The sequence below is a fragment of the Ambystoma mexicanum genome, chromosome 6q, assembly GCF_040938575.1.
Source record: "Ambystoma mexicanum isolate Mex_15411 chromosome 6q, UKY_AmexF1_1, whole genome shotgun sequence".
NCBI classification, from domain to species: domain Eukaryota; kingdom Metazoa; phylum Chordata; class Amphibia; order Caudata; family Ambystomatidae; genus Ambystoma; species Ambystoma mexicanum.
Genome location: NC_090937.1, coordinates 1,064,539,419 through 1,064,555,759, shown reverse-complemented (window position 1 = coordinate 1,064,555,759; position 16,341 = coordinate 1,064,539,419). Strand labels below are relative to the sequence as shown.

At 39.9% G+C, this 16,341-nt stretch overlaps 1 protein-coding gene across 4 annotated transcripts in view; it reads right to left on the bottom strand.

Annotated features, from left to right (window-relative positions):
* The window catches only part of SGCZ (sarcoglycan zeta), a 6,780,780-nt gene that overhangs the window by 71,076 nt on the left and 6,693,363 nt on the right, over positions 1-16,341 (bottom strand). For all 4 annotated transcript variants that reach the window (XM_069631598.1, XM_069631597.1, XM_069631596.1 and 1 more), the window contains one exon: positions 15,119-15,242. In XM_069631598.1, coding sequence (XP_069487699.1) covers positions 15,119-15,242 — 124 coding nt within the window. The remainder of the gene's footprint in view (positions 1-15,118; positions 15,243-16,341) is intronic.

Genomic DNA, 16,341 nt, shown 5'->3' with positions numbered 1-16,341 from the left:
TATTATGGGGTCACAACATACATAACCTCTAAGCATCGCCCGCTGAAATGACTCTAAACACATATGCTAGTAGTTCAATTTCCATGTGTTGCTGGCTCTCGGGACCTGTATGATTGCTATCCAAAGCCTGTGGAAATCAGGACACTGTAAAGATTAGGGTTTCAATTGTGTGAATCACATATATTCTACAGAAATATATCGAAAAGGTACTGAACTGGTTCAAGAAGAAATGTGCACATTTAAAACTCCATTTGGAATCTGTTCTTACAAGATCATTGGAACTGAAGACATTGTTAATGTACTAGCTGTACCTTGCTCTATGTCTCTCTCTCTCCTCCTCTCTCGCCTCATCTCTCTCTCTCTCTCCCTCTCTCTCTATACCCTCTCTCTCTCTCTTTCCCTCTCTCTTGCTTTCTCTCCATTAATGACTTTCTCTGCTCTCTTTCACTGACATTCTCTATCGTCCTGCCTCTCGCTTTGTTTTGTCTCTTTCTATGTGGGTGAGAGTATTTTCAAGTTGGGTTAACTGTAGCCATCTCAGCCATTACTGCCAGCTGCACAATTAGCAAAAGAACATTGATATATTGAGGGTTGAGTGTCAGTACTTTCTTTTCTCCAAAAAAAGCGATTAAAAAACTAAAATAGGAAACTTGCAGAATATTAGTCATGATATGATCATTAGTATTCTCCTCATAAGAAAGACAAATTATCGCAATCTAGAACAACCACATGATTAATTTTCTGAACCGAAGGTCATCAGTCCAGGATGAACAATGGGTTACCCTCCTAGTGTATACTTTCTAACTTCTGCTATGACAAAGGGGAAGGGGACACACAGCAACCGTGAGAAATCCATCCTCATTTGCAAGAATTCAAAGAGCATATTGCACATGATCACAGTTTCATTTTTCACAGCACACTCTACCATTAAATGTTTTCTAACCATCTAAGGTGATTTGTACCACATCAGGAATAGGGTGGGGTAGTAAAATCGCTGCAACATGAAGTTACTACTATGGGGTCCAGGTTCTGTTCAGAGCACATCATTTTACCCAGGTCCCAGGGAAAGGATAGCAGTGTGCATGCGTTGTTCCCAAAGGCACAGACATACCAAAATAATTGTATACATAGGGCTGCAAATAAAGACAAACAGGAAGGACTCTTGTACTGTTCTTCAGAGATCCATTTCCAGATAATAAACACATTGAGAACAGAATTCTGAAGCATGGCACAGACTAGGAGGTGCCCATTACAAAGAGAATGTATCCCAACAAAATGTCATCTGAATCACAGTCGTGCTTCTTGTTCCTATACTACAGTTAATCCTAATCAAATTGAAACCATATGTGTTGACGCACGAGGTATTTATGGCCACAGGATAGTGAATTTCCACCGCTGGATCCTTGTCAGCACACTACCTTATCTGCTTGCAATTCTCTAAGAGCAAGTGATGTTTGACAAGGCTGATTGACAAGTGAGTTTTATCAGATGCCATGCATGCTCAGCTGTGTTATCAATATCCTGCCATGGGGCATTACTGGTTTTAGTCAAAAAAGCACAGATTTGTCTAACTTTTGTGACTTTTATTATCTCAGCAAGGCTGACATAGAATGGCCAGGGAATGAGAAGCTAAGGAGAGAGAAAAAAAGAAGACTTTAATGTGCCACGTGAAAAGTGGATTCCAGCAAGCGGCTTCAAAGGACTCGAATGAAAGGTCAGTGTCTTCCACTGCTTATTACAGTTTTTAAATTGGCAAACATGTGCCCGGCACCTAACAATTAACCTGTGCTTTAATCATACCATGGTATCTATTTTCTGTGCATGCATTTCAATAAGGCAATTATTTAGCATTTTATAGAAGCAGTCAGAGAAGATCATGAAAACAAATTGAGGCAATCCAAGTTTTTTGTTTTTTGTCCAACATTACTCTTTCCATATGTAGAAGAACACAGTTATGCGCATTCTACAGAATACCTGGTAGCTGTATAGTTAGTTATTCTACCCCTGAAAAAGAATACATATTCTGATGTCTATTGCTTTTTAAATCTTCCTTTTGGTATTGAAACTTTAACATCATGGACAATGTAGAACTAGTGTTAATACACTCATGGTTTTGTTCATCCTTGAAGTCAAACATAAATCGGTAAACTCCTGATAGGCTGTTACTATCCCAAAGGGAATACTGTATTTTCAAACAAGCCGTTGTTCATTCAACTCAAAAACAATTAGAAGCAGCAAACAAACACATAGGGCCTCATTACAAGGTGGGCGCAAAGGGATACCGGGCACCGGTAATGACACTGGTGCCGGTAATCTCTTTGCGCCCTACTCCGAGGTCCCTTTGCGGGTCCTTCCCTTAACGCCTGGTTTTACCAGGCGTTAAGGACGGAACCTGCAAAGGGATACCGGAGTCAATAACGGTACTGCAATTTGCGGTACCGTTATTGACACCTTCCCCTTCCCATTGAGCCCTATGGGGGCTTAAATGGGAATGGGGAATGGCTTTACAAATGGGGACTTACCAGTCCCGCCAATATCAGACTGGACCAGTAAATCCCCATACCACCAAGTCGGTGGCGGTACCGGTATTGGTGCTAGTCATGGCGCTAATAGCACCATGACTAGCACCAACCGCGGAATGAGGGCCATAGTTTTATTTTTGTGTACAATATCAAACCAATTTGCATTTCCATCAAACTGAGCACTCTATACAATATATCACAGCACGTGTGGTTTGATCACAAAGCACAATAGTTGGTAGAGAAGAATACATATGCCTCTGCGGACCCCCGGTATAGATGACCCACCGGGCCAGAGCTACAGGAAGAAAATAACAAAGGGCTGCCGGGCAGCACCAGAAGGTAGGCATGAGGGGGTCGCAGCTTGTACCTACAAAGATCAAAGTCGGTACTTTGGTAAGAGCGAGAAAAGGTACACTATACCCATTGAAGTTGAATACATTGTTGGACTAGAAATGGGTCCTTCATGATTGGGTTGCTACCTTTGGAGCTGCTGAAGTTCCTGCATGACCATTTCTTTGGGTTCTGGAACAGAGAACAGCAGTAGATATGAAGCATGAATGTTCTTTGTGTACGTTTGGGAATGTTTCAGCATTTTAATGGAAATTAAAGGCTTCCATAAAACTCACTCCTGTATCTCACATGTGTAATGTTTTGTAGCATGGACATCTTTACTCTATGCGGCCTTAGTGAGACTATGCAAGCATTGACGCAAGCATTACTCTTGTTTAACTTTTCCCTAAATTGACTGAGGATCCATTGTAAATGAAATCTCCATGGCAAGAAATGGAATCTAGGAGTGGAGAGCAGAGCTTAAAAGAGAAGGAAAGAATTAGAGCTAGTATTACTGGCCAACAAATCCGTAAACACATTTAGGTGTTCGGGATATCCATAATTCGTGCATAGAAAAAGAAAATCAGATATAGTAAAAATAAGTGGTTCTTATTTGTAAGCTTGACTTTCTGAAAAGATGTGCCAACATTTTGTAAATCAGTAGCTTGACAGTCCTCACCCTACAGACAAAACATTGGTTCTGAAATATAAATTCCTAAAATATCCCTTGAGGTTGAATTTGCTAATCTGCCTCAGTGGACAGAGGCCACTGAATTAGCATTTTGTCCTGACTGGTTTATATGACTTTTTTTCTGGTAATCCCTCATCCAAAGTCCTTCCTGCAATGCATATCCTGGATGTGCCTCTGAAGGACCCTTGCCCTCTTGGGTGTGCCCCCTAAACACACAGTGCTCCCAGTCTGAATCTCCTAGCACAGTGGGCTGTTTGACCGCCAAAGATTTGTGGCTGACTAGCAAATGTAATTTGCTAGGTTCTGGTGTAACAAGGGAAGAGGACTCTGTAGATGGACATACGCGTGACTTAGCAGGATGCCTAAATCGAGCTGAATGTTTGCTTGGAAGATGAGTCTGGAGAAAAACAGGGATGGGAAAAGAAGCAAAAGACACTGGGCCTGAATAGTTGAGTCACAAAGAAATCAAAGAAAATTCTATCAGTTTACCACTCAAAGACAAAACCGGGCCATAAAAGCTTTATTAAAAAAAACACTGCTCATAACTCTATCAACCTTTTCTTGGATGCCTGGGCTAGAGCACTCTAGGATAGGATCAAAATAGACAACATGATGATTCATGTGATGCTGATCCGTGAATCCACTGGAGCCCTAACATGGACACTGCCCAGGTCCTGTAGCAACTGTTCTGGGGATTGGTTCACAGTGCTTGGAGAGTATGTGGACCAGGTATTACGGAATCATGCAAAGGTAACAAATTAAAATGAAGAAGGCTGATGCCAAGCTATGTAAATTATGTTCTTTTGGTTGATGAGTCATGTAACTCTAATCAGCCTATTCTGAGCCCCAAGATGGCCACTGCCCTGGTCCCAAAGCAAGATAGCAACTGCTCCAGGGATGGTTTGGAAGAAATGGTGAATGTGGAGATTAGGGGGCTCAACTTCATTGACAGGTTATCCATATTTGAATATTTGTTCTACGTATGAGAGTTCTACCATTGTATATTGCTTCAGATGTCTTGTAGCATGTAATATGTTGGACAATCAATCAGGAAAGGCTGTGTTTGTTGGAAAAATATAAAGAGTAACAAATAGTGCATTGTCAGTAGCTGGACACTATTTGGAATATAGTTAATCTGGAAATCCTACATTTGTTTGAAAATACCAAGAACTAAAAATAAAAAAATATCAATTGCCAGGCACATATTCACCAGTTAAATGAAATGTGGTTACAAATATTGGAGATTATTACATCTTCACTTCAGGACAGAACTATCTAAAAGAGGACGTTTTTGGTTCAATACATTGAGTTTAGGATTATGTTGAGGATTACATGAGTAATTAAACTTACATTATTATATTTAATAACACTTAGTTACCGACATGGGTAACAGGCCATTTTAAAAATATTTTTCATCACTGGTTAATGAGATTAATTTATTTGCTTTCTTTATGTTCTTCAACTATCAATTGGTGTGATCTATAGTAGGAAATTACTAGATTTTCTTACATTTTTCATTGCTCTTTATTTCTATTAGACTATTGTTAGTTTGATGGATTGCTTGAAATTATTTTGAGAATATTTTTTCTATTTCTAGTTTCATCATGACTATCATGTAGTCCTGATAAAAAAATGCATGAATAGTCTTGTTGTTAGACGACGTAAACTTAAACAATAGACATAGAGCTCAGAACGCTATAAGATAAGTAGATATCGAGTACAGACAAGTTCTTCATAGAACTTTGATTAATATGGAGCATTGCGTCTGAACACCATTTGAGTTTTGATCCATAAATGAGGTATTATGCTGTTTTTGAAATTATTTATATTTTTGTGTAGTCTTATACTTGACTGATTGACATTATTGTTCAAGTACATTCCCATTAGTCACCTCCTGAATGTGGGTTAAGTCACCAATTTGCATTGAGTACATTTGTATTTTTGATTTTTTTTTATTGAGAATTTGTTAGGTGCTTATACAACAGAATTGTTTTTCATAGTGCCACAACACTCAATGGGAAGAGAACAGGGGAAACACAACAATAGCAAAAACAGTCAAATACAGTCATGGTCCTTCTGGGAATTGTGGCATACGGGCGTGTAAGTGCTGGTGGAGGGCCCCAGAGGGAAGTGCTAAAGGGAGCCAAGACTGAGAACCTCAGGCTAAGTGCTAGTGCAGGCGACTCCCAAGATTGGGATGCAGAGCCGCCAAGCAAGGGACAGCAAGGGCAGTGCAGTGGGGTGGGCTGGGGTGCTTGTATCGAATGGGAAGAAGGACTGGAATTCTGTGAGATTCATGAGGATCAGGCAACCAATCACTGTTGCAGTGGGGTGATTAGCAGGGTAAGGAAAGAGGGAAGGAGGTAGAATACAGCAGAGTATTGAGCAGTTTCCCGAACTTAAGGAGCAGGTAGGCTGTTCCAAAGGCAGGCACCAGCAGAGGAGAGAGAGATGCCTCCCACTCTCTACTTGGAGAAGTGTTTGAAAGTCAAAGAGTTGGAGTTGGAGGAGCATAGGGCTCTAGAAGGGGATTATTTATGGAGGGAAAGTTGGAGATAGTGTGGTGACAGGCCACAGAAGGCCTTGTGGATGATTCAGAGTGTCTTGAATTTGATCCTTGAAGCCATTGGTTGATGCTGGATAGCCAGTTGGTAAGGAATCAATGAACAGACATGCTAGAGGACCGGAGAAGGATGTACTGGATGCAAGATGCAAGGATGAGAATGTTGTTAAGGGGAACAGAAGTAGAAAGTGTTTCCCAAGACTGACAAATGTGTCAAGTTCACTGATTGATAGGGTAGAGATCAGAGTTTTAGTGGATTGGTGCTGTGGAAAACAACTGCTGTAGCTTGTATATAGACAAACTGGCATTCATCATATGTGGCTTGTTGAGCTTTATATAGTCTCTCCGGATTCCAGAGAGATGTCTCTGGAACCATTCAGCCAACCTAGCCATATATTTTCTTGTCTATGTCATTCCAGGTAAACTTCCCTTTTGTGAGCCCATATTATCTCAATCATAGGTCTAGATGGTGTAGACCTCAGCACACGTGCATTGGAAAAAACTGAAGGAAGGCCATGTATCCAACATTGGTAAAGCCAAGCACACTTGGCAAAAATTGGGTTTAGAGGAATGGGCATTGCAATACGTAGATAATTCCATTGAATATCCTGTGTCAGCACCAGATGCACCTCAATTCCCCATAAGTATATGCTTGTTATGCAATATTGTGGGCTGAAAAGTGTCTTCTGTGGGGCATGCACCCTGTCATCTAGGGATTTAAATACCTTGATTGAGAATCCAGTAACATGGTGTGTGATGTGTAATAAGCAAGTGTGAGCAAATAACATAGCTTTAAGTAGAAGCTAAGCAGTTTTTCCAGCTGATTCCAAGGAGAAGGTGATATATGTATGTACAAACCAGCATATTGTTTAGCTATAACAGTCTGCCTTACCATGTGATATAAAAGAGATCAGATTTCCGCAATTTCCTTGATGGTTTGTTGAAAAGCATGTGGATTTAAAGAGATCATTTGTGGTCCAGAAGCAGCACGCTGCATGTCCACATACTTTAGATAAGACTGGCTCCACAGATGTTTAAAATAAGGATAAAGCAGAGAGAACCCAATGTATTTAGCAGCATGAACTGAGTCTTTTCTTCGCAGTTGGCTTTGTAGCCTGACACTGCTGCATATTGTGTGAGGCCATTAGTGAAGGTATGTATCTACTTGTGACAGTGATGTAACTAATAATATCACTAGCATAGGACAGCAAATAGAAGAGTACCCACCTCTATTCACACAGTATGAGGGCAATGTATGATACTATTTGTAGCAACTGCATTGCAAGAATCAGCAGAATAGGAGAAAGGAGGCATCCTTTCCTGGTACCACATGATATCGAGCTAGGCTCAGAACCAAGTCCATTCAAGTATTTTGATGATTCTAGGGAGGAGTAATGAAATGTGGTTTCCCAATCCGATCTGCTATACGATCATGAACATGAATCACAAATTTACACAATCAAAATGCCTTCTCGTTGTTGACGGAAATTGGTGGCTGTAGGTTTCTGTGAAGTGAATGTAAGATGGAGCATTAATAAAGTTATCTAGTGTTATCAGAGGTCATCCTGACTTTAACAAAAACCAAACTGATTAGGGTAAAAAAGGAACGTCATAACTTTGTAAGAGTTGTCATTAGGTTTGCCCATAGTTTACATTCATAGATTATGAAGGATATGCATTGATAGTTTTTAACAAGAGGGGCCAGATTTGGAAAATAGGAAAATGGGGGCATCAAGAAATGAACCCACGGGTGATCCACATTCTACAAATGATTACACAGCTGTATTTGTTTATTGTCAAACTGTGCTGTTAAGATTAAAAAGAATTGAGCAGCAGGCGGCATCTCTGACAGGGTTGGGAAAGAGAAACATGGAGGCTTCAAGAAATGCACCCAAAAATGAGCCAGATTCTACAAAGTGATTAAACAGAGGCAGTTGTGTAAGGTTCTGCTGTGTTATGAAGATGGTGATGAATTGAGCACTAAGACTGTCAGGTCTAGGAGCCTTGACTCCCATCAGAGAATGAATAGCAATGACCACCTCCTCAATAAGATTAGGGCCTCCATCTTGGCCATGTCAGAACCTGAGACTTATGCTGGTTTCAATTGTTCCAGAAAAGTGGTGAAATATTGGTCAGTAAGGACAACGGAGAAAAATCCTGCCCTCCCTGCATAAACAGTACTGCGGTCCTGTATAAAAAGTTAAATCCAATGCTGTAACCCTTTCGTGGTAAAGCACTCTACTACTCTCAAGCTAGGTTCATGCAATAAGCAAAACAAAAGAAATAAATAAAAGAGGAGTTGTAGAGGGTTCTACAAAACTGAAAATTCTATGGTGAGTTCCTGAACCCTGCCATTATCATATATTTTTTTAAAGGCTAAGATTTTTAACGTTTTCTGTTTGGGCCTCAAAAACCCAGAACACCTTCCCTCTCTTGTTGTTGCTGTGGGAGCAGCCAGAAGAATAATGCTCGATTTGTTCATGAGCATTGAGTTTATAAAATATTTAGGAAGCCTCAACATGGCGCAAGGGACTAGTTGTTGCATATATAAATGCTCAGTGAATTTGACTTTTGAAACATTTTTATTCAGCCTTTATTTCATGTGAGATTGTTGAAATGAATAAACCTCATAGAGAGGCCTCATTAATTCCCCAGCAAATGTGGAATTCGGCGAATAAAACTAATTTAGATATTTGCACGCCAATGGTGTTGCAATTTCCTTCTTCTTTCAAAGCCGATGATTCTAATTTAAATCTAAAGTTTATGGTGTCTGAGGCCGGGAGCATCCCATGTAGGGGCATGGTCAGAAATAGAGTTGATCCTTAAGAGAGCCCAGTGGAGGGAGGAGTAAGTATGTGGTTGATAAAAACATAATAAATTAGGGAAGATAAATTATCATTTAAAACAAAAGCTGAAATCTACTTCTGCAGGGTGTAGGATCCGGCAAGGGCTGGTCAACCCAAGTGAAGATATAAATGATCTTGTCATGTGGGATAACTCACCTTAGCGACGTGGATGCAGACTAGAATTTCTGTATTAATTTATTTATTTATTTTGTATTACTTGTGCTTTGTTTACTTACAAACCTTTCACAAAACATAAACATTGTGAAAACAATCAATAAACATTAAGATATATACAATCACAATTATGTTATTTACCCATTGTAAATTGGGCCGTAAAGAATCCCTGCAAAGACTTCCTACAACTTATCTAAAAATCGAAGCAATGCTAGTACTAATGAAATATGGTCACTGGTGCAGACTATTATTTCCCCCAGGGAACAAGTCAACACATTTTTTTCATTTCAGTGACATTAAAAACGTTAAGATATTTGTATATCGAATTGTTAATAGAACCACTGTTACATTTATTTAGTCCTGTGGGAAGTACACTATTAGAGAGTGTATTTTACTGTGAATCCTAAACAGAGTGTCACTCCACGGAGAGGGCTATAAACACTCTATGCACATGGGCTATGTATCTATCCTGAGATCTACACTTCGAAATAAGCATGGCCATTCCAGCCATTACATCAACCACTTAAAATATAAAATATAAAAAACACATCATCCATCCAATCATCAGGCAGCATTTTAAGCAGTAAAATAGACATTGCCAATGCAAAGAAATATCTTGGCAAGAGGGTGGTTTCCAGCGAATAATGGATTTAAAGAGTCACAACCTCCTTTCTTTCTGTGCATTTTGGGCAGGCGTGGTGTCCATGTGTTCATCCGTGACAGCCTGTATTTCTTCTGAATCTTCATATTTGTAAGTGGTGATTTTATATAAGCGCTCCATCCTGGTGGGTCTAGTGTAAGCAGGATAGGTGGCTTTGAGAGGAATATTTCTGTTTTTGATGCAGTTCATGGTGAAAAGTCCTGATTTAAATAAATGGTGTAAATATAGACTACACAGAGTGTGAGTGCACACCCCATGTTCAAAAAATGTTAAAACAACAGTTAGCATACGTTAGAGTTAATCCTGGGTGCGCAGGAGGTAGGACGCCCTTGAAACGAGGTTAGAGAAAACAGAGAAACAGAAAAGAGTATCCAAGAATATTGGATACTCCCGTCCCCTGCACACCTTTGTGCTGAATACATTCACCAATATGATGAGAAATGCTTTAAATTGAATTGGATTCCAAATTTACATGTCTCAATTATAGATTTCATAGGTAAAGAAAACATAGAATAATTTAGTCCAAATAAGTCCAGTATTTGGTAGAAAGTCTGTATATTCAGTGCTGTCTGCACAACGCATTTCGGGATGCAATGTCCCTTCATCAGGTGCAATTCATTGAATCTACAATGCATTTTAATATATATGAATGCATTATAATATACATGCGTACAAGTGTTGCATGTTAGTAAATGAAATAAAGTTAAACCGAAATGCAAAAAAAGACAACATATTTTATTAAACTAACTAATGTTGAAAAACCAAAAGGAAAATATTGTGTTATTTTGTAAATGTGTAAGACAATTCATATGCCAAATTAGTAATCCTATCACAATGCCCTAAATGACGATGACCATGGATTTCAGGTTCTCGCTCCAAACCTCAGTGACACGCTGTCCTTAGAGGTAGGCCCTATTTTACCAACTTGTGGCATAGCTTTATGCTTTCACATCTTTTTGAGCTTGACAAGCACCTATTGGTATATATGTTTTGCAATTGATGCTCACACAAACTCGACTCCTTTCTTGCTATGCACATTTAGGAACATATTTTTCTTGAGGAAGAGGTCATTTTTCTTCCTCTTTTGACCTTTTCATTTGATTTATGTTCCGGTGATAAATACCCACTGTGCCATGAATATTTGATTATACCAAAATTACTAATTTGACATATGAATTGTCTTACACATTTACAAAATAATGTTTTCATTTTGTTTTTTCAACATTAGTTTGTTTAATAAGATACGTTGCATTTTTGTGCATTTCTGTTTAACTTTGTTTCATTTACTAAGATGCAGTACTTATGTGAACATATATTATAGTGCACTGTAGATTCACTGAATTGCACCTGATTAAGGGACATTGAATCCAGAAAAGTGTTGTGCAGATGGCACTCAATATAAAGACTTTTTAGCAAATAATGGACTTCTGTGGACTGAATCATTCTATGTTTTCTTTACCTACAAAATCTATAATGGAGACATGTAAAATTGGAATCCAATTCAAGTATAGCATTTCTAATCATATTGGCTGATTTATTTTCTGTTTCTTTATATAAATGCTGTGCCCACATCATTAAAGTGGACCAAGTTTAATTGCAGACTGAAGAATGTTCATACATTTTTGTAAATGGCAGCACATGGAACATAATGCCCATTACCCTAAGTGCATTAGTAGGTGGCATAGTTTACTCAGACCATATGCCCAGTTTCAACACTGGAGGTAGAGAAGGGACCTTCATGAAACATTGTTAGAGGAAGGCAATCAAGTCTTCTTCCATTCGGCTGGTATCAGGTATATGCACATAATGTTTCTTCATTTGGGATGATCAGAATCTCCAGCCATCTTTCATAGTTTTACAAATGTTGGAAATGTGAGCTCTCTATGGAACACCCTTCACAATGTGGATAGCATCATTGTGTAGGACTTGCAGTCTATGTATGCAGTCTTTATTTGCCCCAGCCAAAAGTGTGTTTCAATAGTCGATCTTGGTAGAATAATTGCTTGGGCTAATATGGTGCAATTCTTCTCAGACTCAAAGGGTCTGATGTGCCGTTAGAGTCTGAGGTTGTATTGACAACTTTGAACTATTTGACTGGTGTGTGCCTCTGGCACAAGAGAAGATTCCAGTGAGCACGCAGGGTTTTCACCTCAGAGATCATTATAGGTTACAACCCGTGATGGTCCAGCTAGTGTACATGGGATCTAGTTTGGCACGTGCTTGAGAGGAGCCATTTTGGAGCTGTTCAGGCATATGCAGTGCATAGACATCCAAGCCTCAACAGTTTTGTAGATGCAAGCCAAATTGGCTGCATCGGTCGCATAGTCCACATCAAGCTCAAGTGCCAACTGAGTATCATCAGCACATTGGTGAAGTACACTCCAGTCTCAGTTAAAAGATTACATAAAGGTTTTATATAGATATTGAGTAATGTAGGTGATAGAAAGGCACCCTGAAGTACTTCACAAAATATATACGGGTGGAGTCAGAGGTGGCATCACCCTAGCGAACCGAAGACCTTTGATTAATAAGGAACAAGTTGATCCAGCATACAGTATTCTGTGAACAATTGCCTACTGATTCAAGGGTGTTCAGGCGCTGCTTGTGATCCAAGTGATCGAAGGACACTGATAAGTCTAGTAACACCAAAAGCCCTAACTTACCTTTGTCCAAGATGTTGAGCATCTGAGTCTGGAGATCTAGCAGTGCACTTTCAGTGCTATGACTCGGCCGAAAAGCAGATTGCCTAATGTGTAACTTACAAGCAGAATCTAGATGCTCTTGAAGTTGTGCCGTTTGCCACTTTAGGAATTCTTTTCAACAGAAAAAAGGTATTGGTAATTGGCCTATGGATCATAGCGTCATTTGGATTGAACCCTGCTTTTTTCACTAAAGTAGTGAGCAAAACCTCTTTTATTGCATCCAGGACATATTTGTGAGAACAGGATGCATTCACAAATCACACCAGAAATGGTAAGAAAAATCTTGGCCCTCATTATGAGGTTGGAGGTTACCTGGTTTTACCAGGCGCCCATTGCGGGTCCCACGCGGAGACCTCATAGTAGGGCAGAATGGGTTTACCGGCACCATTACTGATGCTGGTAAACCCATTCCGCCAAACTCGTAATGAGGGCCCTTGTGATCTCAAAGATTATCTTTGAGTGAATAACATCTCTCTGACAAAAGGTAGGTCGCATTTCACCTAGAGCCTTTTCCATTTCAATCAATGAAATGGGTCTGAAAGAGAATTCTAGGGCACTCAATGGTTGCTCAAAAGAGCAATGTGTCGATCACATTCATTAAGGAGTGGTTCAATGCTTAGCTAATTTTTGATTTTATCTCAAGATATGGTGATTTTCTTTGGCCAAATGCATCCTGGGTTGTAACACAGTCTGACCAGGATGGAATCAAAGGCTGTTCTAACCCCTTGGGTTTTTCTAGCATTTTTAGTATTTCAAAATGTTTCTTGGTGTTATTTCCAGCTTCATCAATTTGCTTAATAAAATAGGTTGTCTTTGCCTCATAGATAGCCAGTTTGTCTGATTTCGTATAGTTCTTCCAGGCTTTCCTGAGAGCGTCTAAGTTAGTTTTCTGCCTTTCTCGTTTCGCCTGTTGATTCTTTAAGCACGTCGAGTTCTGATGGAAACCATGTGCCATCCCTTACTAGCTTCTTTTTCATGGGGGCAATACGGTCTAGTATAAGTGTCAGGGAGATCTGTAGGCCTCAGCTAGGTCGCAAGGGGAGTCAGAATTCCCAGGTTATGTGTTAATAATCCAAACTGAAGCACAATCTGGCTTAGATACGTGCTGAACTCTTTCTTTAGCCACAATACAGCAGGTGACTGCAAACACAGCACATCTGAGCAGCCACTTCTCTGATAGAGGCAGTCCCTGCACTGTGTTGCCTCCTTACCTTTTATTTGTAGCATGTCAATATTGAAGTGTCACAAGTACCACATCAGCGGGTTGTTCTTTAGTGCATTGAGAAGCAACCTTGAAGTGCAGGCAGATGGGTCAGAATGGGACAGTCACCCATGCAGGCAGGCGCACCCTCATTCATTGCACCAGCAAAGTAGGACCGATGGAATAAGGATCTGCTCACTTCCTTGTGTAATTCATGTGAAGCCATCTATATAAATTGTAGCCTAAATGGCCCAGCAACTTTAGTATGTGTATCAGCAACTGCGAGTCAGTCGTTCTTATTAATGTCCCCTTAAATCTGCTGATTACAACGGGTACTCCACCTGCGAGCACACGTACCCACTCATGGGTATCACAGCTATGTGTGTTATGGCTTCTTGGGACCATCGGGTGCACAGACCGTTGGATGGGAGTTCAGCATGCCTCCGAGAGATTATGTGGCGTTCAAGTTAACAGGTCAGGCACTGACATTACGCAACATTAGGCCTGATTTACATACGTGTTTTAGAAAACGCGTATATAATTCACGCCCATTGACTAGATGTTTGTTGTAAGTTAGGAGGATTCGTTTTCTGCTCACGTGGGTGTAGATTCCTGTTCTTCAACAGGAGTCCATTAAGGATATTGGCCCCTGGTGGTCGTTGTAATTCAAGACCAAGTTGGGAGAATACTACAAAACACAATAAACATGAACATAATACGGAAAATTCCAAATTATGATTCCTAAATTGCTCAGAAAGAAAAATATCTTCAATTTGCAACAACACGCAGTGATAGAAGTGTACCAAAGAAGTAGTGTAACTGTAACTAAGGCGGAGGACAGAGTAGGATGGAAGAAAGCAACGCACAACACATTTTGCAAGGGTTGCAGTCTTGCTGGTTGACAGCCAATTGAGTTGAAATTGATATCAGTTTAGCTTTAACTGCTATCTGGTGGCAAAATGGAGAAGTGTGCATTAACTTCACAAAGAACACTTCCGGAATGGTGAATGGTTGCAAACGTAGTGCAGCTGTTAACAGTAAAAAGTCAAAGTAGTCGAACACCGCTCCCAACCCTTTCAGCTCACATTGAACGCTGACAACACATAGTTTTCTTCGTATTATGTTGCTCTTGAAATGATTGCATCCAGATTAAAAGTGTGCACTAATGCATCAGAACACCATTGCAATGCCTCCTAATGAAAATTGACCAGACGTCAGTACCCTGTGTCATCAAAGATTTCACAGATAAATTGTCTATGATCCCACTATCAATTAATACCTGCAGCAGGACTAGCTCAACCTACGCAACTCAACCTCAAAGAAAACAGTCTGCATAAGGTGTGGTGTTTTCCTAATGGCTGTGTTCGATACAATTGTGTCTGCTTTTTAAAGTAGACGACACAAGATTATAGTACAAGGATAGCTTACCTCTCCATCTGTGGACTGCAAATGGAGTTCTTTTCTACAGCTGGCTTTAAAGTCTCCTGCAACTGCACTTATCTGTACGCCCTTTGGTGCTTCCATTGTCAAGGAACGTGTTGGAGACTCAAGTCTGAAAAATAAAATCGCTCTTTAGGTCAAATGTGTTAAATAAAGTTCAGACATGGAAAAGTTGAACAGTAGTCAATTGGATCATGTCCCTTTACAGCCGCTTCTTCACCTGTAAATACGTGTCTATGGAACACCAATAATACATTTCCTTAATAGATTTGTTGTTTTGAAGCTGTTCTGAAATGTGAAACATTAGCGTCATATAAAAGAGCAAAAGATCTGATCAAACATATTGCCAGTTATTAAATTATACAACAATGTTTTTTTAAAGTGTGCAAACCGATTGTTTTGCTAGAATAAAATCAGATTTAATTTAAACAAAAGGTTATCATGATGTATTCAGAGCGATTATAGTTTATTTTGGTGGTCGGTTTGCACTAAGGTGGGTGGAAAATGAAACTGTAACACCAAGGCGTATTGCCCTTTGCTTCTATTTAAGGTGTAGGAGGAAACTAAGTGGAGTTTGCGTCTCTGCTTGGCTTTCCTCCGCCATCTTGGAAAAACTGTAGATTAAACACCTGCATGAGATGCAGGCGTAAATCCCATAGGCTTATATGGAATCCGATTTGCATTTGCAACTACAACTGAGAAGGTGGCGTCCACAGGAATTCATTAATAATCGCAGCCTGCAAAGGGTAATTTACAGGCGTACGTCGTTCACTTTTTTACAAAGTGGATAGTTCAAGTGTAGAGTACAGGCAATGTCACCTTGTTATCCTCTTCACAATTACAATCCATTTTGTAAATTTTGAACATTGAATACAGGGGCACCAACAACAGCAGCTACTAATGGTGGCAGTCCACTGCCTGCAAAGTGCATTTCATTTTAAAGCTCAAAGGTCGATTGTGAGTGGAGTACAATGCCCAAGAAAAGGTCAGATACATTTCGATGTGCTGGAACAGATTGAAGTGTAGTCAGTCGCCAATTATGGAACGTTTAACGGAAAACACAAGCCGCAAGATACCATTTAATTGTATATGCTTTATTTTCTTTTCACACGGCGTGGTGCGCTCTTAAACCCCGTTTAGTAATCACAGAAACATAAGTATGCCCTTGTCATTTACGGATCAGACAAGGCAGGATAACCTTTGAAACGTCA